The following is a 25,463-nucleotide window of genomic DNA, read 5'->3' as shown; positions in this document are numbered from 1 at the left end:
GTCCCTGAAATCAGGACTGTCCAGGGTTTTAACTTGGTTACAGGGACTTAGATACAGAGCCCATGGTACTTAACTATTAGCCAGGCTGTAACCAGGATCTCTTATGGTTGTAGTATACTAATTGACTCGGGAATGATGTGTGTACAGTTATGAATGGTAGAGAACCTATAAGTATATGAGCAGAGCTCACCCTGGTTATTCCCTGTACATTTTGGTTACACTTCTTTCCCCCTTCTCATCCTCCCCACCCCACAAACCATCACCAACACTGCAACACATACTTACTGGGCACAAGGGCTGAACATGCAGCTTTCCTTAAGACCAACTTGAAAGAGAAGGTGCAGGCCAATGCTTGAAGCACTGAACTGGGAATCAGAACTTCTGGGTTCTGCTCCCAACTCTACCACTGATTTTGGGCAAATCCTTTTATCACTTCCTGTGCCTCAATTTTCTCATCTGTAAAATAGCCTTAATATCTATTTCTCCATAGTGGTGTGGAGCTTACTGCATGAGATCAAAGTATTTCTGTTCTAATTAACTGGCTGGCAGGTGGGCACCCATACAGTGGCTGCAGTCTGAAGTCTACCATGTAGATCAAGCATGTCAGGTGAGCATGGCGCCTGGTTTCCAATTACCCAAAGATCTCAATTCTAATGGTTGCTATGCAGGCTACCTATGTTTGACAGCTGTGTAGTGTGTTGCCACCTCAACCATGGGTGCAGCCTTATTTATAGTATTATTTGAACTTTAATTTATTGCTATGTTATTGGCTGGCATACCTTGCAGAAAAGTGAGTCTCATAATACGTTTCACACACTGGCAGTGAGATCTCACCAATGCCGAAGCAGTAGCATATGATCTCATCATTCCCCTTTGTTTCAGTACCCGATGCAGAACGGTTCCCTCTAATTTCTTTCTTTCGTTCGTTCTTTTTTGTTTACCATGACTCCTAATAATGTGTGTGAGAGCAGTATGAATTATTAGCAGAGTCTCCAAGCCACTCAGACTCAGCCTGGAGTTTGAGGTTTGCTGCATTCTTGAATCTCGACCTATGCTCAAAAAATTTGTCAGAGACTGACTTTGACTGAAAAGCCAGCAAACTTTATTCCCCACTTCATCAGCTACCCCCTCACTTCTAGGAAACCCCGAGATGCTCTCCTGAGTGTATCTAAGTTCAGGAGTGTTCCCAAGGCCTTTAAATAATGAGGAGTGGAGATGGGCTCCCCTTTGAATTCTGAGTTGATCAAATCGTAGTTTGAATCTTCTGGTTCATTTCCAATCCCCATGAACCAGACACGAACTGCACTCTGCAGGGCTGGCTCATCTGTCTCCTCCTGTCTCTGGTGAATAGCAGATTGTGTCATCTGCTCATCCAGCTTCATTAACAATGCAAAACCTTTCGGTTTAGTATTTAATGATCATCTTGGAGATTTGTTATGGAACGCTTTCCTTTCCCACTTTTATATTGAATCTCAGGGATGCAGAATATTACTGAATTAGCTTTAGCTCTGATTTAAGATGCAGGACTAGTAGATGCCAAAAATAACAGTCTGCTTCCAAAGATGTTGTAGACTTGAGACTAGAGTAGACTAAACTTTCTGTGATGACCACGTTCCTTCTATCTTTCCCCACCTCCTCTCTTTTCTGTTTAATTTAGGGATGGGCCCAAACCAAAACCCAGCATCTGAAAATTCCTGAAGGCAAGGCTTCATAATTGAGCTCCAAGTATCAACGTACACAAATGTAGCAATGTTCACGTTCATCCCCTTCGAGAGCTTTGAGTTGTGAATTCAGATCCTGACTCAGTGTTGGGTGGGGGAGTTGGAGATTGGGTTAAGGCCAAAATGGGTTATTTAAGGGAGGAGAGTTTTAACATCACTCAATTTGATGTAGATACAGAGGCAACCATAATGTACAAAGCATGGACTAGTAATTAGAGCACAAGACTGGGAATCAGAAATTCTGGGGGCTAGTCTCCATTCCTGCCACTGAGGGTATGTCTACACTGCAGTTAAACACCTGTACCTGGCCCATGCCAGCTGACTTGGGCTGAGGGGCTGTTTAATTGCTGTCTAAACATTCAGGCTCCAGTTACAACCTGAGCTCTGGGACGCTACCATCTCATGGGGTCCTAGAGCCCAGGCTTCCTCCTGAGCCCAAATGTCTACATTGCAATTAAACAGCCCCTTAATCCGAGCCCCATGAGTCAACTTGCAGCTGGCCCATGCTAGCTGACGTGTTTAATTGCAGTTTAGACATACCCAGTGTGGCTGACCTTGGGCATGTTCATCAGTTTCTTCATCTGTAAAATGCGATCACATTTTCCTACACATTGCACAACAATGTTGTGAGACTTATTAATGCTTGTAAAGTGCCTTGCGGTCCTCTGATAAAAGGTGATACATAAGAGGCAAATTAGTTACTTGTTTGTTAATTTTATTTAGATGTTCATAATTTTTGTGTGCAAGATGTTAAAGAAAACTTGGCATTCTCTTTCTAGTCTTAGCTAAGAATCCCGTGGCCATTATTCAGCAGTCGAAAGTACATATGTCCTCTCACGGGGAGACAGCTTGACCCAGAATTATAATTTATAGACAGTTTGATTTGATTTGGCTTCCATCCCAAAGGACATAGTGCCTTAGTTTCGATAATTTCTGAAGTATGTTCCTCAGCTTGGGGAGATTGTCATTTATCTTTCAAACAACTTGGGCACCAGCAGTATGTTATGAACCATTGTTACATGAGTCACGGCAGCTTTTCCGTGCCTCTGGACATTTTAGAAAAGCGGGAAGTCAACTCCTCTGTCTCCCACCCCCTCTTAGAGACTGAGTGTTGTTGGGAAATTCCTTGGTTAGTTCAGGAGTCATTGCTATAGAAAGTGGCCTTTTAAACGTGTTTGTATTGGCTTTTCTAATTGGCTGGCAATACAAGCATCTGACTAGGCATAAAAACAGTATCTGCCATCTGATGATAACATTGGCAGCTTGTAACTATTGCAGTAAAATTAACTCTGGTGGAGGAGTTTTTCAAAGGTGCAGATGTACCAAATCTGAATATTTTTTTAAAACTCTTTAATTAGATTTCAAAATCCCTCCCTCTCCATTTCCAAGATGCCACTCACCCTGGCATCTGGGTACCAGGATGTAAGGTGGCATAGAACAATTATTTAAAAGCACCATTATGTTGGTTTCTTTAATCAATTAGTAAGTAGCTTTTAACACTTTGTAGCTCCAAAAAGACCTAAAACTGTGTTTTAAGAACTGGGCATGCAGCAAATTTTGTGGTCATTAATGGAGGACTCAGGCAATTGAGAGCAGGATTTCTGTTTGTTGGGGGAATGTGGTGGGAGGTTTCAGTTGTATTGATCTCATGATTGGTGATTAAATGAGTGGTAGGGTGGGAAGAATAGCCCTGCTGCTTTGGGTACTTACTCCTCCTTCGATATTGTTGTCGTTCTAAATGTGCATCAGGGACTCCCAGAGCTGTGGGTGGGCATCACGGTGCAGAGTTCATTCTAACTGAAATTTAAATGATAAAAGTGTTTTGAACAGTTAAAACAATTACATGCTGCAGATGTGCACAACGGATACAGCCAGTTAGACAGAACAAGGTTTGAATCTGTATAATTTACAGTCTGTTCTAGAGAGACCAGACACAGCAAGCCATAGAAATTGTTTGGTTTTGCCATCTTTGTTGTTGATTTATTTGTAGTGTACCAAAGCTACTACTAGGTCTGAAGTTAAAGGTGTCTACCATGAAGAGCTCATAATCTAAAAACACTACAGTGTAGCTCTTGGAAGATGCGCAGTCAAATTTTCTTCCTGTTGAATCAGTTTCTTCAATAAAATCTCTGCGATCTAGTCACTCCCATCTTTCTAGGACTCACTTTTTTCCCCCTTATCCCTCAGCGTTAAATTCCAGGGTGCGTTTTCATTCTGCTCGGAACGTGTTACAGTGTAACCTCTTGAAAGGGAGCGAATCCCTTCTCGCGCTGGAAGTAATTCAGGTTGCCTTGGTGTTGCAGTAGCAGCATTGTTGTATGACTAAAGCTGTGACATGGGAAGACCCTGGTCTGGAAGGAAATTTTGAGAATGGATTTTAGGTGGTGTAATGTCAGTTTTAATGTGACCCATTTGTTGCATTTGTAACATGGATGCAAGCATCTATAGGTACAGCATTTTTATTCGGAATAAAACCTAACAATTGCCCCGATTTACAGTGAGACATTGACCTTGTAGTAGTTAGTACTGCTTAAGGTTCAGTACTATAAACTTCACTTGAACACCAAGCAAATACCTGCCTTTTAGCAAAGACCTTCTTCACAGGGAAGAGATGGAATATCCCTGGGAAGCCAGTGCAATGGTGATACAAATCTACGTTACTAGTAAGCACAGACAGTGTGACTAATTTTGCCAGCTGATAAATTTGGACTCCTTTTATCTACACTACAGAAATAAGTTTGTTTTGTATCTGTGTCCATGTGGATTAAGGGCCCTAATAGGAGTCCTGTTAATACTGTGTATCCCATTTTAGATTGCAAAGACATCTCTGTTATTTCAGGGCCAGGTGAGCTACCTGTGAGGGATGACGGGCCTTAAACCCAGGCCCTCAGGTCACCAGGCAGTTCTCAGACCGTGGCTGCCACCAGGCAGCTCACCCGAACCACTGGAGAAGGGGGCTAGCAAAGCTCTAGCTCACAAAGGGCCCCGCCCACAAAACTCCTGACTGGAGGGAGGAGTTCAGCTTCTCTGATTGGCTGGGACACACTACTTAAGCCAGAAAGAAACCCAGGAAGTTGTCCAAGCAACTAGGTAAATCCCTGGCTGGCAGCTGCTACAGATCCTGCCTACTTGACTGACTCCTGAACCCTGCCTTCCTGCCTGTTCCTCCTAATCCCAGGCCCGCATTTGTTCCTGGTTCTTGCTTTCCTGCCTCACTTCATCTCCCTGCTCCTATGCCCTACCCCAGAACTGACTCCGGCTTCAACTCCTGACTGTCTCCAGCTCTGACCTTTGGCTTGGCACCGGACTCTGACCCCTGGCTCCAGACTCTAACCATTAGGCTTGACCTCCCTTGCCCCAGTCCATACAGTGCCTGATTATGTTCTGAAATCTTACAATTCTAATTCTAAAATTATTTTTTCTGTACATTTCCAAAAGGACTTTTAAAAAAATGGGTTACCATCCACATTATCATTTTTCAGATAAGAAATTCTGAGATGCAGAGAGAAGATATGACTTGGCCAAGGTCACACAGCTTGAAGAAGCTTATGTTTCTTGGTGTGAGCACTTATATTGCATAGAGCAATGTATCTGTTTTTTTTTTCTTCTTTTTTAAGTCAGAGGTGCCGTTTGGCTTTCAAAGTATCCAGGACCTTAAATTCCATGCAAAATGATTTCTTTGAAAGGTCAGGAGCCCCACCCTGCAGCTTTTCTTGTGGCATTAAGTATGGGGTAATTGAAGGAGGAAATAAAAATGAGCTGGCACTGCTGAATCACTGCAGAGATCTAAATCTAAATGAATTGTCAGGTGTGTGGGCAAAGCACAACTCAGGAGATTTACACTGTCGTAGCTGACGGGGTGGGGCAAGGATGGCATGAGAGAGCTTCTACTATAAAGGAGGAGGAGAGTAGGAAAGTTGACTGAAAGGATGGTAAAATGAAAGTAAAAATAGCTTTTAGTGGTGGTCTGGCTATTGAATCTAGACCTGGAAGGATATTGATAAATTGGAGAAGGTTCAGGGAAGAGCCTCAAGAATGATTAAAGAATTTGAAAATATGTCTTAGAGTGAAAGAACTTAGTCTATTTAGCTTAACAAAGAAAAAGTTAAGGGGTGACTTGATTACAGGCTGTAAGTGTCTATGTGGGGAACAGGTATTTGATAATGAGCTCTTCAGCGTAGCAGAGAAAGGCATAAGAGGATCCAATGACTGGAAGCTGAATCTAGACACATTCAGACTGGAAAGAAGGTGTAAATCTTTCGTGGTGAGAGTAACCATTAGAACAATTTACCAAGGGTTGTGGTGGATTCTCTATCCCTGATAATTTTAAAATCAAGATTGGATGTCTTTCTGAAAGACCTGCTCTAGGAATTATTTTGGGGGAAGTTCTATGGCCTGGTGTTAGACAGGAGAGTCAAACTAGATGATTACAGTGTTCCATTCTGGCCCTGGAATCTACAAATCTATGGTAAAAACTAGAGTAGTCAAGCGATTAAAAAATTAATTGCGTGGTTAATTGCACTGTTAATAATAGAATACTATTTATTTAAATATTTGTGGATGTTTTCTACATTTTCAAATATATCGATTTCAATTACAATACAGAATACAAAGTGTCCAGTGATCACTTTATATTTATTTTTGATTATCATTATTTATACTGTAAAAAACAAAATAAATAGTATTTTCAATTCACCTCATACAAGTACTGTAGTGCAATTTCTTTATCATGAAAGCTGAATTTACAAATTTAGAATTATGTCCAAAAAAAACCTGCATTCAAAAATAAAACAATGTAAAATTTTAGAGCCTACAGGCCCACACAGTCCCATTTCATGTTCAGCCAATAGCTCAGACAAACAAGTTTGTTTAAATTTGCAGTAGATAATGCTGCCCACTTCTTGTTCACAGTGTCACCTGAAAGCGAGAACCGGTGTTCTCATGGCACTGTTGTAGCCGGCGTCGCAAGGTATTTACATGCCAGATATGCTAAACATTCATATGCCCCTTCATGCTTCGGCCACCATTCCAGGGGACATGTTTCCATGCTGATGACGTTCATTTAAAAAAAATGCATTAATTAAATTTGTGACTGAACTCCTTGGGGAAGAATTATATGTCTCTGGCTCTGTTTTACCCGCATTCTGCCATATATTTCATGTTATAGTAGTCTCAGATGATGACTGAGCACATCTTGTTCGTTTTAAGAACACTTTCGCTGCAGATTTGACAATATGCAAAGAAGGTACCAATGTGAGATTTCTAAAGCACTCGACCCAAGGTTTAAGAATCTGAATTGCCTTCCAAAATCTGAGAGGGATGAGATGTCTTACAGAAGTCTTAAAAGAGCAACACTCCAAAGTAGAAACTACAGTACCAAACCACCAAAAAAGAAAATCAGCCTTCTGCTAGTGGCATCTGAGTCAGATGATGAAAATGAACATTCATCAGTCTGCACTGTTTTGGATTGTTATCGAGCAGAACTCATCAGCATGGACGCGTGTCCTCTGGAATGGTGGTTGAAGCATGAAGGGACATATGAATCTTTAGCATATCTGGCAAATAAATACCTTGCACCGCCGGCTACAACAATGTCATGAGAACACCGGTTCTCACTTTGTAAACAAGAAGTGGGCAGCATTATCTCCTGTAAATGTAAACAAACTTGTTTGTCTGAGCGATTGGCTGAACAAGGAGTAGGACTGAGTGGACTTGTAGGCTCTAAAGTTTTGCATTGTTTTTGAGTGCCGTTATGTAACAAAAAATATATACATTTGTAAGTTGCACTTTCACGATAAAGAGATTGCACTACAGTACTTGTATGAGGTGAATTGAAAAATACTGTTTCTTTTGTTTATCATTTTTACAGTGCAAGTATTTGTAATAAAAAATAATATAAAGTGAGCAGTGTGCACTTTCTATTCTGTGTTGTAATTGAAATCTATATATTTGCAAATGTAGAAAACATCCAAAAATATTTAATTTCATTTGGTATTCTGTTTAACAATGTGATTAAAACTGCGATTAATCACGATTAATTTTTTAAATCACGATTGATTTTTTTTGAGTTAATCGTGTGAGTTAACTGTGCTTAATCAACAGCCCTAATAAAAGCCCTTAACGTTGAGACTGGTAAGCTCCTCGGGGCAGGGTCAGTTTCCTTTTGCAGTGTTGCCAACCCCAACTGTTCAAAAATCATGAGATTGGCTTTAAAAGAATGAGATTATGTAAAAATAATAGATTTGTATCTGTCTTCTGCCTTTTGAGCCTTTAGCGCACATGGGGCCACATTTTGAAGCTTTCTCCACAGTCACAAGGGCTAGAAACTTACTTTTTCTTTAAGAATGAAGGCTGAAATCACATATCCACTTGACTCTAGGAGCTGGGACTTTAAGAAAAACCACAATTATGAGACTCATGATAAAATCATGAGAGTTGGCAACACTGCTTCTGTGAGTTCTCCACAATGCTAGCCACCCTGCTAGTGCTCAACATACAATAAAAAATGGTAGCTGTTTCTAACTAGCATCTGCTCTTCGGTCAGATCCTGCTTCTCCGTGAACTAGCTGGCTAGGCCGAATTACAGGGAGTCAAGTAAATTACTCAGTCTCTTATTGGAGAGTTAGCACCTTGACATATCCTGGCTCCTGTGTTTTTGCTCTAACTTGAGAACAAAGCTTCACCGATTCTTGACAGCTTCTACAGTTACATTGTTTCTTAACCACAGACGATAAAGCACTTGTGACAGATGAGATATTGGTTTTTCCTCCTGTTTCATCATGTCCTCACTCATAGAATCATAGAAGATCAGGGCTGGAAGGGACCTCAGGAGGTCATCTAGTCCAACCCCCCTGCTCAAAGCAGGACCAATCCCCAACTAAATCACTCCTGATGTCTCCCTTCAAATCTTCACATCTTCCCTCGTGCTGCTGCTTATTCCTGAAACAGTTTAAGGACCTTATCAAGAGACATTGGATCATCCATACTGGTGTGCTTACATGGCACTTCTGCGTGTTATAACTTGTATTGTTCTGTACCCACTCGTGGCTTTAGCTTGTGAGCTCTGTGCGGCAGGGATTACACTCTTTGTGAGGCACATTGGCCAGCTGTGCTCATGTGCATCTTAGTGCACTATATAAATTATAGTAATAAAATCCCGGTAGATCAATAAATCTATTTGGATTTAAAGGCCTTGGCATTTCCTCGTCCTCTTCTGGTCACTGTTACTAAATATATCTGCATTGCCATATGCCTTTGCAGACTTTAAAAAAAATGTAGAGTTTATCATTTTGAATTAGGTGAACTCTGGGAATGACAGTACCAAAGGGAAGTGAGGACCGGGGTAACTGCGAAGAAGGTACTAACCAAAACTTGTGTGAAGCGTTGCAGTTTTGAGAATAAGGCATGAGGAAGTGAAGCAGCGTGTAGTGGAGCAGTTGTCAGCTGTCAAAAGTGAGCCCCTAGAAATGAATTTTGAAGTGGGTATTGAGGGCAGAAAGTGAGGACGCTTCGCCTTCTGGAAGAAGAAGGCTACCCTTGGCCTAAGGGCAGCCTGAAAAAAATTTTGAGGACTGCAAATAGGAGAGACCAAATGGATGAAATTGTGTGGTCTGTGCTATGTGGGAGATCAGACTTAAATGACTGTAATTGTCTCTTCTGTCTTTAAAATCTATGAGCATTGGACACAAGGGTGGAGGTTGGTAGAAACAGAGGTAGAAAAACAGGTAGGGGAAGAGTACAGGTATTTGATGCAGAAATAGCGAGCTGTTGAAGGGACTGAAGGTGTGATTTGCCAAATGGTGGGTGAGGCTGTTGCACAGATTGAAGTAGGAGGAAGTAAGAGCTGAGGAGGCTAGAAAGGAGAAGGGTACAATAATCTAGGTGAGAGAGAAGCAAGGAGAAAGCCAGGTTTTCAGCATTGGTGAGGGAAAAGGAGACTTTATGCTCTAATGAAGGACAGTGGAGGGCAACAAAAATGCTTAGGGGGCTGGGGCACATGACTTACGAGGAGAGGCTGAGGGAACTGGGGTTATTTAGTCTGCAGAAGAGGAAAGTGAGGGGGCACTTGATAGCAGCCTTCAACTACCTGAAGGCCAGCGTTCTGCCTGTGGGACAGATGTCAACCCTTATCCATGAATCCCATCATCTTTCCTACCGGGGAATGACCCATGGAAACTATAGGTCTCAGCGTGCCAAGCTCCATCTTGCTCAGAGTGGGAAGGCTGCTCAGATCAAACTGGAGCATGGTTCATTAAGAGCTGTGATCTCTAAAGACCGTCCCACCTCCCTCCTTGCTAATGTCCGTAGCTGTAACCTCCTCTTGGCAAGTTGGCCATGCAGTTGGCAGCTGGGAAAAGTCTGACATTGACTCTGGTTCAGGCTGTCACTAGAGAGCACTAGAAGCTGTTATTTCGAGGCAAGAACTACTGTCACCAGATCTGTAATCAGTACTGCAGTTTGCGTTCCATTCCATCCCCCACTGTCCCACTTTCTCTGAAACACCCAGCCCCTGAAATAATCTTCCTCCTAGTGTAATCCCTGAACAGACTGCCTCTTCCTTCCACTGCTCGCCCTAGGCACGCTCACCCTGGGCACACACTTTTTCTCCCTTACTCCGCTCTCTGCACCCTTCTCTCTACCTCCTCAATTCCCAGTTTCATGCCTCACTTCCCTCCCCCCGGCAGGGTCTAAACTCAGCTTTCTCAGCCTGACTGGGATTAAGTGGAAACACCGCATGGCTGCTTTGGGTCATGACTCCCAATCTCTCTCCTTTCAATACCATGGAGAGAGGCAGCACTAGAGGGAGTGGGAGCCATGCTCGGGAGCAACCAAGGAACCAGTGAGGCGGCTTCACTTTATCCCTAAAAGGCTGAAGAACTGGGAGCAGATATTCTATGGTAAGAGGGCTGGAAAGGGTTTTTTCCCTCCTCCCAGAGCGGGAGGTTTGGAGTCCTTTCTTTCAGGTCCAACAGCAGTTAGTTTGGCAGCCATTCACTAATGCCAAGTGTTCAGCATGGGCAGGACCTAGACCCTTGTGCACAGAGGTACTGGCCAGGTAGAGTTATTCCACACTACGAAGTATGTGGTCTCTGCAGAAAAGGTGTGACAATACTGTGCATTTCTGCCCCACATCTGTTGTTGTTTGTTGATTGATAATTTATAGTGCCCATACGTGTGCTGATTGCTTCAGAGAAAACAGATCCGTCCCTCAGAGAGCTTACAATCCAAGGGATTGTCATGACATGTGAGGGTATAACGTACACAAGGGACGGAGTAAGGTAGGACACTGGTTAAGTGGTGGTTCAGCTGTGCATACATAAGTCTTGTTTTGTTTTGTTTTTTAAAAGTTTAAAGTGGTCACGTTTTGTAGGTGCTGGTGTGGAAATGTGTCTTTTGGAGGGATCAGAATCCTGTGAGGCCCGTGATTTGGTTGTCATTTTGGAAGGGTGCCCCAGGTATAAGGGGAAGCTTGCAGAAGGCGTGGAAACATTTATGAAAGAAGGCAAGAGGTGTCCCAGCTGATCTCTCTGGCAGAGTGCTTGGGATGGGCACCAGGAGACCGGGTCAGAAATGTAGGCAGAGGATGTGTGATCTAAGTCCTTGAAAGCAAGAACAAGAAGATCACGTACAAAATGAATTCCAGCTCACAAGTGAATTTCCCAGGCCACACAGCATGTCTTTGTCAGAGCTGGGCCTGGAACCCTTTCTGCACTCGAACCCTTTCTGAAGACTCACTTCGTCCAGGAGGCCCCCAACTGCAAAAAAAAAAAAAAAAAAAGTAAGAATGCGTATGATTCTGTTTGGTATATACACTCAGTTCTCTGCACTCCCAGCACATCTTGTCTTTCTGTACCTCCTAGACTACAAACTCTCCTGGGTGGGGAGTACTTTGTGTTTCTGTTGCTTGCCCTGTCTGAGCACCTTGCTGCTCTCCTGATTGGCAGTCCTGTACTGTAACCACAAGGATAGCCTTCTTGGCACCGTGCAAAGGAGAGGAACTAGTTAGCGATGATGGCTTGTTAAGCAGATATGTGACTAAAAGGTGACACAGACTTTCTTAACAGCTCCTCTGCTACCACTCACTGAAAAACAGGAAATGTCTGTATCCCCAGTGCAAGGGCTCTGACTTGATTCTAGTTATATGGATCAGCTCTGAAGCTAATTACCCCCTTACGGAGTAATTTCAACTGTGTATTTTCCTTCATAGAAAGACATTTTAAGGAAAAACCCCTAGAGAATCAGGCAATACTGTTTTTATAATCCTCCAAGGAACTTTAATTCCTGATTTTACGTGACCAAAGAGGTACAAGTAAAGGTTCCCATAGGTCCATATTATTTTCAGATTTCAAAATACATGTGTTTTCCTCATCCTTTAGAAACCAAGCCCTGCTGCTGACACGGCTTCCTCTGCTAATCTTGGCCAGAAATCTTTTCCGTCTTTTGGGTATTTTCAAGTGCATTACGGCATCATTCCTCCCAACTGCTTATCTCAACAGAATCTCCCCATGCCCCCATCCTCTGATATCCTTGCTTGTGATTCGGCTACCCGAGTGCACTGCCGTGTGTCCGATCCAGTCCATGTAACTGGTGCCGTATCTGACCGTAGGGAGCAGACAGAAATCCTTCTCTTCAACCAGCAGTTGAAGAGGGTTTGGTGTTCTAGAGTCTGACTAAAAGGATTAACAGTTATGTTGAAAACAGACACATTCCAGGTGCAGCTGAACAATATCTGCAGAATCACATGCAGGTAACACAATTGCCCCTAGAAGCAGGGTCTGTTCTCAGTGCATCTTTAATTCCATGGGGGAATAAAGCGACATTATTGCAAACTTAAACATCAGGAAATGAAAAAGCTGAGGCTGCCTTATAATTCTGCCACTGTGGTATGGTCATCTTTAATTGTGTGGTCACATATTTCCTAAATAATATATCCTCTGGTTTATCTGCAACACAAATTTGTGTGAACCTGCAGTACTATGTGTGCCAGTTAAACAGTTCCTGTAAGTCATTTATATGATAAGGACACAGACTTGGAGAAAACTCTACAGGTGAAATATTACAGCATAGTGAAAATGTATGCTTGGACTGTATAAGATGATTGTATGCTGTTCAAGGCAGGGGCCATGTCTTTCTATGCCTTTGTACAGCACATGTAACAATGAGATCTTTCATTCTGATTGGAGTCTCTGCATGCTACTGCAATACGAGTAATAAAGAATTCAGGGCTGTCTAGCCCTGACTAGAAGGCTATACTGTAGCATTGAAAATTAGCATTGTAGCATTGAAGCATTGAAAATTGAGCTTACTGAGCTAAGGCTGCATGCTCATCCTTAACCCGGATATCTTTGGAACACTCAACCTTGCCAACTTAAGGCTGCATAAATGTAAGGTCTTGGTATTTACATAATACTTTCTACTTCTTCCCTTGGAGGATCTCAAAGCACTTTGCAAACATTTAATTAATGAAAAACTTACAACTCCCTTGTGAGTCAGTTAAGGATTTTTAGACCCGTTTTACAGCTGGATAGCCTGAAGCACAGATTGAGTAAGTGACTTCTTGTTCAAGACTGCACTGTGAGTCGATAGCAGAGCTAGGAATGGCGCATGGGAGACCTCGCCCTCCCTGTCCTGTGCTCTGATTACCAGACCATATTTCCTCTATTGTTATGCAAGGCGAGAACACACTGATTAGGACTTCTAAATAAGTCCCTTGGAAGAGGGAAGATGAGGTCACTGTTTGGATCTCTGTATTGTACGAGTAGAGGAATCCAAAGGGAAATATCTTCCTTAGCCTTGTTTATTAAATCTAACACACAGCTGTAATTTACAAGGAAATGAATAGGAAGAGGAATTTTGTGACCTCAGCTGTGAAGGTACAGTGGATTGGGATGTCACCAGAATGTGTAGGTGTCTTGCTTTCCTTTTCATAGCTTGGTTATTACTGTATGCAGTGCATTAATTTACCCTCTTTTTCTCTCTCCTTATACCCCAAACATCTTCCCCGTCATGTTATGTTACATGTTATCTCCTCCCACTGTGTTCACCTTTGGGTTTACATATCCTGCCCTGCTAGGCCACGATTTGCCTGCTGCCAGTGTTCGTTTACACTGCAATATGTGCGGTTCTACTCTGAAAAGTGGTTCTATAAGAACAGCACTATGAGGTTCCATAAGAACTTTCTATGACACCATATCACGTTTGCTAAGTAAATATTCAAAAAATGTTTGTCCTAACTGCCAGTGCTGTTGGCCCAGCCTGAAAGTAAAGCGTGTCCTTTGTGGCTCTTATATCACCAGTAATTAAAATCTTTCTGGCCAAATTTTTATCTGGTGCACCTGTGCAACTCTGGAATCTTCAAATTCTCCCATGAGTTACGTCTGTGTTCAGTGGTGTTGAACAGGTGTAACTGAAGGCAAAATTTGGCTGTGCACTTGGAGTTTACTTACATTTCTATTATGAAGCATGAGCCAGATTAGAATCCAGCTCAGTCTCTGAGAGCTGTGTATGCTTTTTAGGACTGAGAAGAGTGATCAGCAATAAAAATGTATTATTTCTAAAATAAGAAAATAGAATTCTGGATACATAGGATTCACATTGTTGAGTAAGATGGCATCTTCCTGGTTTTAACTGAAACCCCATTTGAATTTAAAGAGAAATAAAAGCTGAAATTGTCTATTTTCTGAGATCTTTGGCACAAGCTCTTGGCAGAAAGTTTAACACCCTTTTAACTGAAGTGCCTCATTTCTGAATTCAGGAGGAAAAAAGACTTAATAAATACAACAGCATATATACGATAAACGTGCAGGAGAGTGTCTAAATAATGTCTTGGAATCCACATTTTGGACTGTTACTTAAAAACAAAGTAATTTTAAATTTATACAGTGAGACTTTTTATAATGAAGTGCTCTTTTGTTTTCTTGTCTAAAAACTGCTGTATAAGCAGGGAGTCGCTATAATAGGCAAAGACCTCTCTGGAAAAGATCCCTCGCCTTGTACACCGTAGCAGTCGTGGCAGCACCTCTTGTCACCCTCTCCATTTGCAGAGCTGAAGCAATTCTAGCAAAACTGGTTCCTCTCACTCCTGGCAGGAAACAGCTGCATCAAGGCTGGAAGTCTCAGATTCCTCCTTTCCCCTTCTTCTATAGGTTACTCCCGAACCCCTGTCCTTGTCTGCTTAGTCAGAACAGAGGGGTGGGAGAAGGAGATGATGCCTGTGGAATACAACATTTAGCATCTAACTGGTGGATAACACATTTTCTAAGGTGTCTAGCACAGTAGAATCTGCTTATAGTAAAGCTATAGTGGTTACAGTAACCAGAATGAACGTCCTTTTCAGACATGCTGCCACCATTCAGGATTCTAATTCTGCTTCACAATAAATGGAATTTTCACGCTTGAAGTTTACTTGTAAGTGGGTTCTACAGTTTAGGATTAATGTACATATGCCATTACATCCTGCTTTGATTAATGTACATATGCCATTACATCCTGCTTCGGTCCTGCTTTGAGCAGGGGGTTGGACTAGATGACCTCCTGAGGTCCCTTCCAACCCTGATATTCTATGATTCTATGATCCTTGTAATGTAACATGAGGGTCCAAGAGGAAGTGAAGGAGAACAATGAATAGCAGAAAAGGAACAAAATATTAGGGAAAGAAAACACTGAAAGTTTGAGATCTCTTTCTTCTGGATAATAGGGTCTGTGGTATTCATGTGGATGGAATATATGGACCAAAGATGTTAGCATAACCCAGTTACTGTCTAACAGTAAATAGTGTTAAACATGGGAGAATTGGCTACAGAACTATGGGAACAGTTTTTTAAAAATATTGTGCTTAAACTAAAAACACCACTGTGCATTACTTGCTGTGTTGTCTGATTGGTCCCAATCCTGCAAACAATTATGCACATGCCTAGCTCAAGTGTCTGCAGTCTACACCCCTGATCCTACAAGCTCCTCAGAGCAGAGACCTTGTCATCTTTAAGGTCTATAAAGTGCCATGCACATCTGTTTATTTGCTGTGCTTCTTTACATCAGCGTTGGACCTGGGGTCGAAAGACACTAGGCAGCCATGAGCTTTTTCTTGCCTGCCAGGTTTTACTCCCTCTAGGGGAGGGGTACAAACTCATCTCTGCAATGAGGACCTAAAGTAACAGTCATGAAACCAGATTCTATAAATCTGATTGGTACAGTTCCTCAAGAAGGAAATCACTTCTCCACTCTGACAGAGCAAAGATTCAGGAGGTAGGATTCATAGGTTTTTAAGGCCAGAAGGAATCATGTAATCTGACGTCCTGTAACACAGACCACAGATATACTCAGTAATTTCTGCACCAATCCCAATTTCTGTTATTTAGGAGATCATCTATTAAAAATAGGGCTGCCAAGCAATTAAAAAAATTAATTGCAATTAATTGCGTGATTAAAAAATTAACCATGCTCTTAAACAATAATAGAATATCATTTATTTAAATATTTGTGGATCCCAACAAGTGCGTACTGATGCGTGTTCATTTTCATCATCTGAGTCAGATGCCACCAGCATAAGGTTGATTTTCTTTTTTGGTGGTTTGGGTTCTGTAGTTTCCACATCATTGCTGCTCTTTTAAGACTTCTGAAAGCATGCTCCACACCTCGTCCCTCTCAGATTTTTCACGGTACTTCAGATTCTTAAATCTTGGGTTGGGTGCTGTAGGTATCTTTTGAAATTTCACATTGGTACCTTCTTTGCATTCTGTCAAATCTGCAATGAAAATGTTCTTTAAAAGAACAACGTGATGGGTCATCATCCGAGATTACTTTAACACGAAATGCATTACAGAATGCAGATAAAACAGAGCAGGAGACGTACAATTCTCCCCCAAGGAGTTCAGTCACATTTAATTAACGCATTATTTTTTTTAATGAGCGTCATCAGCATGGAAGCATGTCCTCTGCAATGGTGGCCGAAGCATGAAGGAGAATACGAATGTTTAGCATATCTGGCATGTAAATACCTTCCAATGTCTGCTATGAAAGTGCCATGCGAACGCTTGTTCTCACTTTCAGGTGACATTGTAAATAAGAAGCGGGCAACAATTCTATCCTGTAAATGTAAACAAACATGTTTCTTCTAGCGATTGGCTGAACAAGAAGTAGGACTGAGTGGACTTGTAGGCACTAAAATTTTATGCTGTTTTGTGTTTGAGTGCAGTTATGTAACCAAAAAAAATCTACATTTGTAAGTTGCATTTTTATGATAGAGATCACAGTCTAGTACTTGTATGAGGTGAATTGAAAAATACTGTTTGTTTTGTTTATCATTTTTACAGTGCAAATATTTGTAATAAAAAAATATAAAGTGAGTATTGTCCACTTTGTATTGTGTGTTGTAATTGAAATCAATATATTTGATGTAGAAGAACATCCAAAAATATTTAATAAATGTCAATTGGTATTCTATTGTTTAACAGTGTGATTAAAACTGAGATTAATCATGATTAATTTTTTTGTTAATTGCATGTTAACTTCAATTAATCGACAGCCCTAAATAAAAATATGTTCAACCTTATTCTACTATGCCATCCTCAGTGCCACTATACTTTTTATTCCATGCCATTCTGATAGTCATGGAAGTGACAACTCCTGTTAAGTCACATAACAGGGAAGCTGAGATGTGGGGAGATAAAGTGACTCGACCAAGGTGTCATAGTGAGTCAGTGGCAGAGGCTGAACTAGAATCCGGATTTTTCTGACTCCCAATCTTGTCTTTGAAGCATTAAGAACAGCTGTCTCTCTCCTGTTCAGAGTTCATGAATCTATTTGAACTCACACAAGATCCACTGTTGCTTACATAGTAACCACTAGTTATTTTGTAGATGATTGATTTTGTTACTACCTCACTTTTCCTCCTAGAAACATGTGGGACCCAGTTTTTCTGTCTGGACTTCTGTGCTACTAACTCAGCTCTTACTCTCCTCTGCTGTTGTCAAGTTTCTGTGTGTCTTTTAACAACTGTCCCGTTCCCTACCAAAGGTGGCTGCATTTCAGCGGTGGGTGAAATATTTCCTATACATAGTTGTTAACTCACTTTGGGCTGAAAGGTGCTAGGTAAGTATAAGGTGACCTGTGGGAAATCCTGACCCCACTGAAGTCAATTGACCTTTTGCCACTGACTTCAGGGGATCCAGGATTTCACACTATAAGGTTGTTGTTCTGCTAACCTATTACTGAAATCAGCTTTGTGTTTTTTTTTTAAAAAACAGTAAAAAATTTGAATATCAGTAAATGCTTAGCGCTTCAAAGTATGTTTCTTAGGATGCAAAATATTAAGTAATTCTGCATCTCACCTTTCTAGAGATTGCAGAGAAGCCATGTGTATAGTTCTAGGATGTTTCCATGGTTTCTTAATCAGGTAAAACATAGAAGGGGAGGAGGAACATTTCTGGCACTTAACAGCCCTTCCAGATGATTTACGATTTTACATAAGCTTTCCCTAAACTGAAGGGGGCTTTTTAGGGTTGGCACCTTCTTCCCTGTCTCCATGCCCTGCTAGTTTTGTGTTCAGTGGCCCATGGTTATTAAAATTCTTATCAATACAGGAATTTCTGTGGAGTGTGCTTGTTTTCTGGGATCACAAATACCTTCTGAAGTTAACGGCTTAGCCAAAGAACAAGTTTCTGTGCCATATTTTTAAAAATAAATGGATACAGTTCAATTAATATTCACATTCAATTACAGTAATTAAATTGTCAGAATCAGAACTTGCCAAGGGAATTAACAAACCCTTTCCTGGTTTGCCCCAGGGTTATTGGCGCTCTGTCCCTGAGGACATTTTGTATATCAGCGAGGGCCAGTTTTGGCTAGTGTCCATTGCTGAGAACACTGGGAGACCGTTTGTCATTTTGTAGAGCAAGGTGTCAAAATCATCTTGACAGGTTTCAGAGTAACAGCTGTGTTAGTCTGTCTTCGCAAAAAGAAAAGGAGTACTTGTGGCACCTTAGAGACTAACCAATTTATTTGAGCATGAGCTTTCGTGAGCTACAGCTCACTTCATCGGATGCATACCGTGGAAACTGCAGCAGACTTTATATATACACAGAGAATATGAAACAATACCTCCTCCCACCCCACTGTCGTGCTGGGGTGGGAGGAGGTATTGTTTCATATTCTCTGTGTATATATAAAGTCTGCTGCAGTTTCCACGGTATGCATCCGATGAAGTGAGCTGTAGCTCACGAAAGCTCATGCTCAAATAAATTGGTTAGTCTCTAAGGTGTCACAAGTACTCCTTTTCTTTTTTTGAAAATCATCTTGCAGATAGATGGAAAAAGAAAGTGACCCGGTTAAATTTGCCTTACCAGGGCAGCTATTTTTGATCTGCACCAGTATTGCTTGGTAGGACTCAAATGGAAGGTACCTTGTTAAAAAGACTGAGCTGTGCTAACAATCTAACAATTTATTCTCTGGATTCTGCCTTGTCAAACTTTTCCTGCCTCTTCCCCCATCAAATGTAGAAAAATTGTGAGGAGGTGGGGGGGAGGAGCTTTAAATAACATTTCTTAATGACAGAGTCCTACTGTTGCATTAACTGTGCTCAAATTCCCCCTTTAAAACAAGGTGTATTCCTAGAGGAAAAAGTACCTAATTTTTTTAAGTGCCCACACAAACATTACTGGAATCTCAAGTGTAACGTTATTTTAGTTCCACTAGAATAACTCTCTTGAAAGCAGATATGAGGAAGTAGCCACTCTTGGTGCATCGCTAATGACACAAACCTGCAAATTCTTGCTCACACGGGTAAAGATTATGGACATGAGTAAAGACCTGTACCTGGAAATCCTCACTTAAAAACTTAGAAAACCCCACTTCAGCTAGCCAGTTAAATATCATACCCTAAAGAGGACTGAGACCACTCATGTATGCCACCAAACAATAACTACAATATTTGAGATCAGTGGTTTTATATTCTCCCCATTCACTGCTGCCCTTCACCCTGTGCAGCAGTTTAAATCGATGTGGCTATAAAATGCTAGCTACCATTCTGATTTGATTGCATTTTACACCCACTTTGCTCTGGTACAAGATAAGAACAGCCATACTGGGTCAGACCAAGGGTCCAGCTAGCCTAGTATCCCTTCTTCTGACAATGGCCAATGCCAAGTGCTTCAGAGGGAATGAACAGAACAGACAGTCATCCAGTGATCCATCCCCTACTGTCCACTCACAGCTTCTGGCAGTCAGAGGCTATGGACACCCAGAGCATGGGGTTGCATCCATGACCATTTTGGCTAATAGCCATTGATGGACCTCTCCTCCAGGAACTTACTTAATTCTTTTTCTGAACCCCATTATACTTTTGGCCTTCTCAGCATCATCTGGCAATGAGTTCCACATGTTGACTGTGTGTTGTGTGAAGAAATACTTCAGTTTGTTTTAAATGGCTGCCTATTAATTTCTTTGGGTGGCCCCTGGTTCTCGTGTTATGTGAAGAAGTAAATAATACTTCCTTATTTACTTTGTCCACACCAGTCGTCATTTTATAGATCTATATTATATCGCCCCTTAGTTGTATCCTTTCCAAGATGAAAAATCCCAGTCTTTTTAATCTCTCCTCAGATGGAAGCTGTTCCATACCCTTAATCATATTGGTTGTCCTTCCCTGTATCTTTTCCAATTATAATATATCTTTTTTGAGATGGGGTGACCAGAACTGCCTGAAATATTCAATGTGTAGGTATGCTGTAGATTTATATAGTGGCATTATGATATTTACTGTCTTATTATCTATCTCTTTCCTAATAATTCCCAACGTTAGGTTAGCTTTCTTGACTGCCACTGCACATTGAGTGGATGTTTTCAGAGAATTATCAACAATGACTCCAAGATCTCTTTCTTGTTTGTTTGTAAATAATGGACACCTTAACAAGCTTTTTATTTTCAACCTAGTTTATTTCTATCGCTTTATGAAAAAGTTAATCCTCTTCTTAATCCCGTATGTCCATTACTCAACTCAGCGATTATTTGCTTCTTATTTTATATATATAGTCTAGACACAGTATCGCTTCTCAAACAATGCACGTGCAGAACTTCTGAGTTCAGCAGTGGTTCTTGGTGTGAAAACCTTGCTAAATCTGGCCTATAATGGAGTTTGTTCTTTCTGATAGTTTTTCTGTGTGTATAATATATATTCTATTAAGGGAACCTTAAGGTTGCAAAGTCAAGCACTCAGAAGTTAAGAAATGCCAGAATTAAGGTTGCTTGAGCATTATTGAAAAATGTATTATTTTCCCCCAGCCTCATTCTCAGAAACAGTGAGCCAGTTTTGCTGAAATCTCCCCAGAATGTTCAGCCTGAGGCGGGCACATGGCATGGAAAATGTTAGCCTGGCAAAGTTAGAAAAAACAGAAAATGGTCTTTATAATGAGAAGTGTCAGGCAACCTTAATGAAATATCTTTAGTATGGTACTATGGTCAAATGGGAACACCTAGAATGAAATGATATGAAACAGTTATGAAAGAACTTTTCAAATGATCACAGGTGTTAGATGAGATTTATTACCTCAATCTCCTCCTGCCAGTGCTGGAGTGTTCCCTACAACATATGTTCTAGTGCTTTAAGTATCTTCCGGGGATGTGGTTTCCACCTTTTCCCTTGGGAGACTATGCCACAGATTAATAGAGCTCACTCTATATTTTTTTCCTCACCACTTTGCATCTTATGGAGACATATGTACCTGTGCAAAGTGGGTGTAATACACTCCTCTGATTTGGGAGCATTTAAAACATGCTTTGCATTTACATTGAGTAGGTGTAGATGACGGCAAATGGAGCAAACCAATAAAGAATAACCAATAAAGGCCCCCCCAAGTCTAAATGTTCCTTGCCTTAATTTTATCTTCTTATTCCTCAGTATACCCCCTTGTGTGATACCAGAAATTGGCAATGTTCACAAAAACTGTAGTACTCTCCTTTCTCTTGCCAGTTTAAGAGGGTTAGTTGGTTGGTTCCCTCTTCCCTTCACACTGCACTAATTGCTAGATCCTATTCCCACTGAAATCCATGAGACTGCTGCCATGACTTTCAGAGTAGGGTTTAGGGTTTGACCCTAGATACTTGTTTTCTCTCTTCAGATGTTGAAATGCAAAAAACCTTTAAATCCATATGCTGAAAATCTTTTCCCTGATCACCTTTAAATTATTTCCCCCAGGAGCACAACACCTGTGCGGATTCTCCAGAAGAGGATAGAAAAGAAGACCTTGGGATGCCCAATCCAGTGGACCATAGTAATACAGTGACCAGCACCATGACGGTGCAAGAGTATTTTGCCAAGCGCATGGCAAAACTGAAGAAATTCCAGAATGAACCAGAGAGTGAGTTAGCGGATCCTGGCACGACCACAGCTGAAGACTTAGAATCTTCACAAGGACTGAAAACCAAATCCAAAAAGAAAAAGAGTCAGAAAAATGCTGAGGCAGCAAACATGGACAGTTACGAAGAACCAAAGGTGAAACGCTCCAGAACAGCTGGCGTGTGGGAAGAAGAACTGGAGACCACAAACACTGAATACCAACCAGGGAAAAAGAAAAAGAAAGCTAAAGATCAACGCAAAGGTGAAGATGTCAGTTGTGATGGAAATTCTTATGTTTTCCCAGGGAGTGGAGAAATTTACCCTGGAACAGCTGACGGGGAAAATCTTGGTGAAGACGCCTCCGAGACAAAGCAAAAGAAACCATATAAGAAAAAACACAAAAAGCAGAAAAAAGAGGCAGCGGAGTATGTCGACGGGATGCAGAGGAAAAAGAAGAAACGTTTGCGTTAACTTAGCAGTGTCTTGGACTTCGGAACGAGTTAGACGTTGACATGTTGAATATGAAGCCTTCTGTGAATGCTAGCCAGACATCAAAATGTAGTTCATCCCATGTGTACGCTCTGCCTCTGTCAGTACTGAAACCTCAGACTCTTTAAACACAGCACTCGTTGGCAGGGTGGGAATACATTGCCCCATCATAGGTGGAGGATGAAGGATGCTATTAACTGTTGTAGATAACAGTGCTGTGGGCTAGGCTTTCCCCAAGTCTACACAGCATGGCTCTGTGACAACAATGCATAAATGGAGTTAGGCTCTGCTCACATAATCATCAGTTAGCCCTCCCGCACCCCTCCCACGGCCAGCAAGATCTATACTTTAGCACAATGGACCTGAATCTACTCTCACTTACACTGGTATCGTTTCACTGGTATCATTTCACACAGTTGCTAGCGTGAGAAAAGAACAGGACTGTGTTCTAGTAGTAAATGCCGACAGATCACTGCCCACTACCCCGTCCACTGACCTCTTCCCAGCCTTGCAAAAATTTAATTGTTGCATTTTTTTTCATCCCCGTTTTCTTCTGTGCCAGTGCAGTTGCCTTCTGTGAGTCTGAGCATGTACCATGTAGCTGTGTAAACCTTTTCATTGATTTCCTTTCGTAGCTAAAATGAATTTTGCTTCCTCTTAAGATGCCTGCTCTAATTAAAGGATTATGCCCATGTGTCAGTGCAGGAGAATGGAACGAAATAGTTCCTTTTGTTCCCTAGCCGGTAGTTAACTATTGCGGGGTAGGTATTCTGTTGTTACAGAGCTACACAAGAATTCTTTTTGGTAGCCTCGTCCGTGTAGCCTAACTTTGACTTTCAGGCCAGAACTCTGGTCTTTACATTGACCCATTCGGTGTTCAAAATTCGGTGTTCACACTTGAGGAGCTTTGCATGCAGCATACCTGTGAGCAAAACAATTTAAACAAATGTAGCTGTTCGTGTGCATTGAGGGAAGGAGTTGCCATTTGTACAAGGAAAACCTAATTGAGGAGTACAATTTAGCAATTTAAATGTATTTTTAAAAATTGGCTATACAGTTAAAATGGAGGACAGCGTGTGCTGGGACGCATGGCTCCCGCGGAGGAGCTTTGTATACAAGCGTAGACGTGGAGGACCAGATTCTGGCGCACTTACTCAGAGTGGTAACATCACCACGAGATACTGGAGTAAGTGTGGCAGAATCAGGGCCTAAAGAAGCATTTTCCCTTGGACCCTTTTACAAACCTTGAGCCTGATTCTGATTTCATTTACACCAGGGAGGAACTCCATTGAAGTCAGGAGAGTTACTCTGGATTTAAATCAGTGTAACCATATAGAGCTTGGCTTTTAATATTGTTTTATTACAGCTGTGCATTTGACTCTGGGCCAGAGTCTCTTTATTTCACCACTGTAATTTGGAGCAACTCCACTGGCCTTGTCCTGACAGATAAAAAGGGAGGGTTTGTGTTTTTTTTATTGTGTTAGCGTAATGTGATTGAAAACCCCACTAAGATGCAGGCTAACATGTATGAACCTGCATTAGCTGGCCGTGCTGTAGCCTGAGAAGCCTACGCTGCAACACGGCCCATTAACATTGCTTCAGACCTGTTAACCTTCATCTCAATGGGCCTTTGCAATTGTATCAAGTTAACACAAATGAAAAATGCAGCCTCTTTGCCCATCCGGATGCAGCCATTTCCTGCTGAGGGATTACTCCAGATTTACATCAGTGTAACAGCAGATTTTGGACTTCTCTACATTCCACGGTGTACTGTTTGGCTTTTAATCCCTGTAACATTTACTTTTCAATGCAGTGCAAATATTGGCCATCATGATGCTGCTTTGGCTGGTGCTGCTACATGGCTTTTTTTAAGCAACATGTCACTTACAGTGTGTGTGTCTACTACAGAACTCCAAATAAACTGCAGACCTGAGGCAGAAAAGTGTCGTTTTTCCTCAGTGAAAGGGGCCAGCTAAACACGCGGTGGTTTGCAGTGTGAATGTTGTAAGTGGTGTGGGTCTGCTTCTGAGCAGCAAAGCAGAGTGGCACAGGCAATTTATTGCTCCCGCTAGGAGTGCTGCCTATTGAGGGCCAAAATCTGACCTTTGACCTTGATTTTTAACCCTGCATTGGCTGAGTGTTGTTGCCTTCATTGGGGATGAATTAAAACTCAGATGCTATTAAATGAATAGATTTTTTTTTTTCCCCAATTAACTTTGATCTTTTGTTTGTTCTCTCTATTGGACTTCACTGAGTTTCTAAATGCTAACTTTTCTGGAGGCACAAAAGGCCAGATTCCAGTCTCAGTCAAAACAAGTGTAAAATCAGGAGTAGCTTCTTTTTAAGGCAATGAATTTGCAGCAGTTAAATATAATGTAACTGAGATTAAAATGAAAAGGAGTACTTGTGACACCTTAGAGACTAACCAATTTATTTGAGCATAAGCTTTCGTGAGCTACAGCTCACTTCATCGGATGCATACTGTGGAAACTGAAGAAGACATTATATACACAGAGATATATAATGTCTTCTGCAGTTTCCACAGTATGCATCCGATGAAGTGAGCTGTAGCTCACGAAAGCTTATGCTCAAATAAATTGGTTAGTCTCTAAGGTGCCACAAGTACTCCTTTTCTTTTTGCGAATACAGACTAACACGGCTGCTACTCTGAAACCTGAGATTAAAAGGTTTAAAACCAAAGATTTTCTACTTGTACAGGAAGAAGTGTAAATTATACACTAAATTTCGCACTAACCCAGGAAGAGTGCTTTGAGCAGGGGATTGGACAAGATGACCTCCTGAGGTCTCTTCCAACCCAGATCTTCCATGATCTATGATTCTATGAGTGTGCAATTTTACATACTAGAAAGTCATTCAATAGCTGAAGTAAATCTGAGCTGTCACAAAGAGGAATATTTCTTTCA

At 41.4% G+C, this 25,463-nt stretch overlaps 1 protein-coding gene across 1 annotated transcript in view; it reads left to right on the top strand.

Annotated features, from left to right (window-relative positions):
- PINX1 (PIN2 (TERF1) interacting telomerase inhibitor 1) overlaps nt 1-24,757 on the top strand; it is an 80,451-nt gene extending 55,694 nt beyond the window's left edge. The window contains exon 7 of the mRNA XM_077812367.1: nt 21,910-24,757. Coding sequence (XP_077668493.1) covers nt 21,910-22,521 — 612 coding nt within the window. The 3' untranslated portion in view covers nt 22,522-24,757. The remainder of the gene's footprint in view (nt 1-21,909) is intronic.
- Nucleotides 24,758-25,463: the final 706 nt, after the last annotated feature.

This window comes from Eretmochelys imbricata, chromosome 3, assembly GCF_965152235.1.
Source record: "Eretmochelys imbricata isolate rEreImb1 chromosome 3, rEreImb1.hap1, whole genome shotgun sequence".
Classification (NCBI taxonomy): Eukaryota; Metazoa; Chordata; order Testudines; family Cheloniidae; genus Eretmochelys; species Eretmochelys imbricata.
Note: the sequence above shows the minus strand (reverse complement) of the source record. Positions and strands in the feature narration are given on the sequence as shown.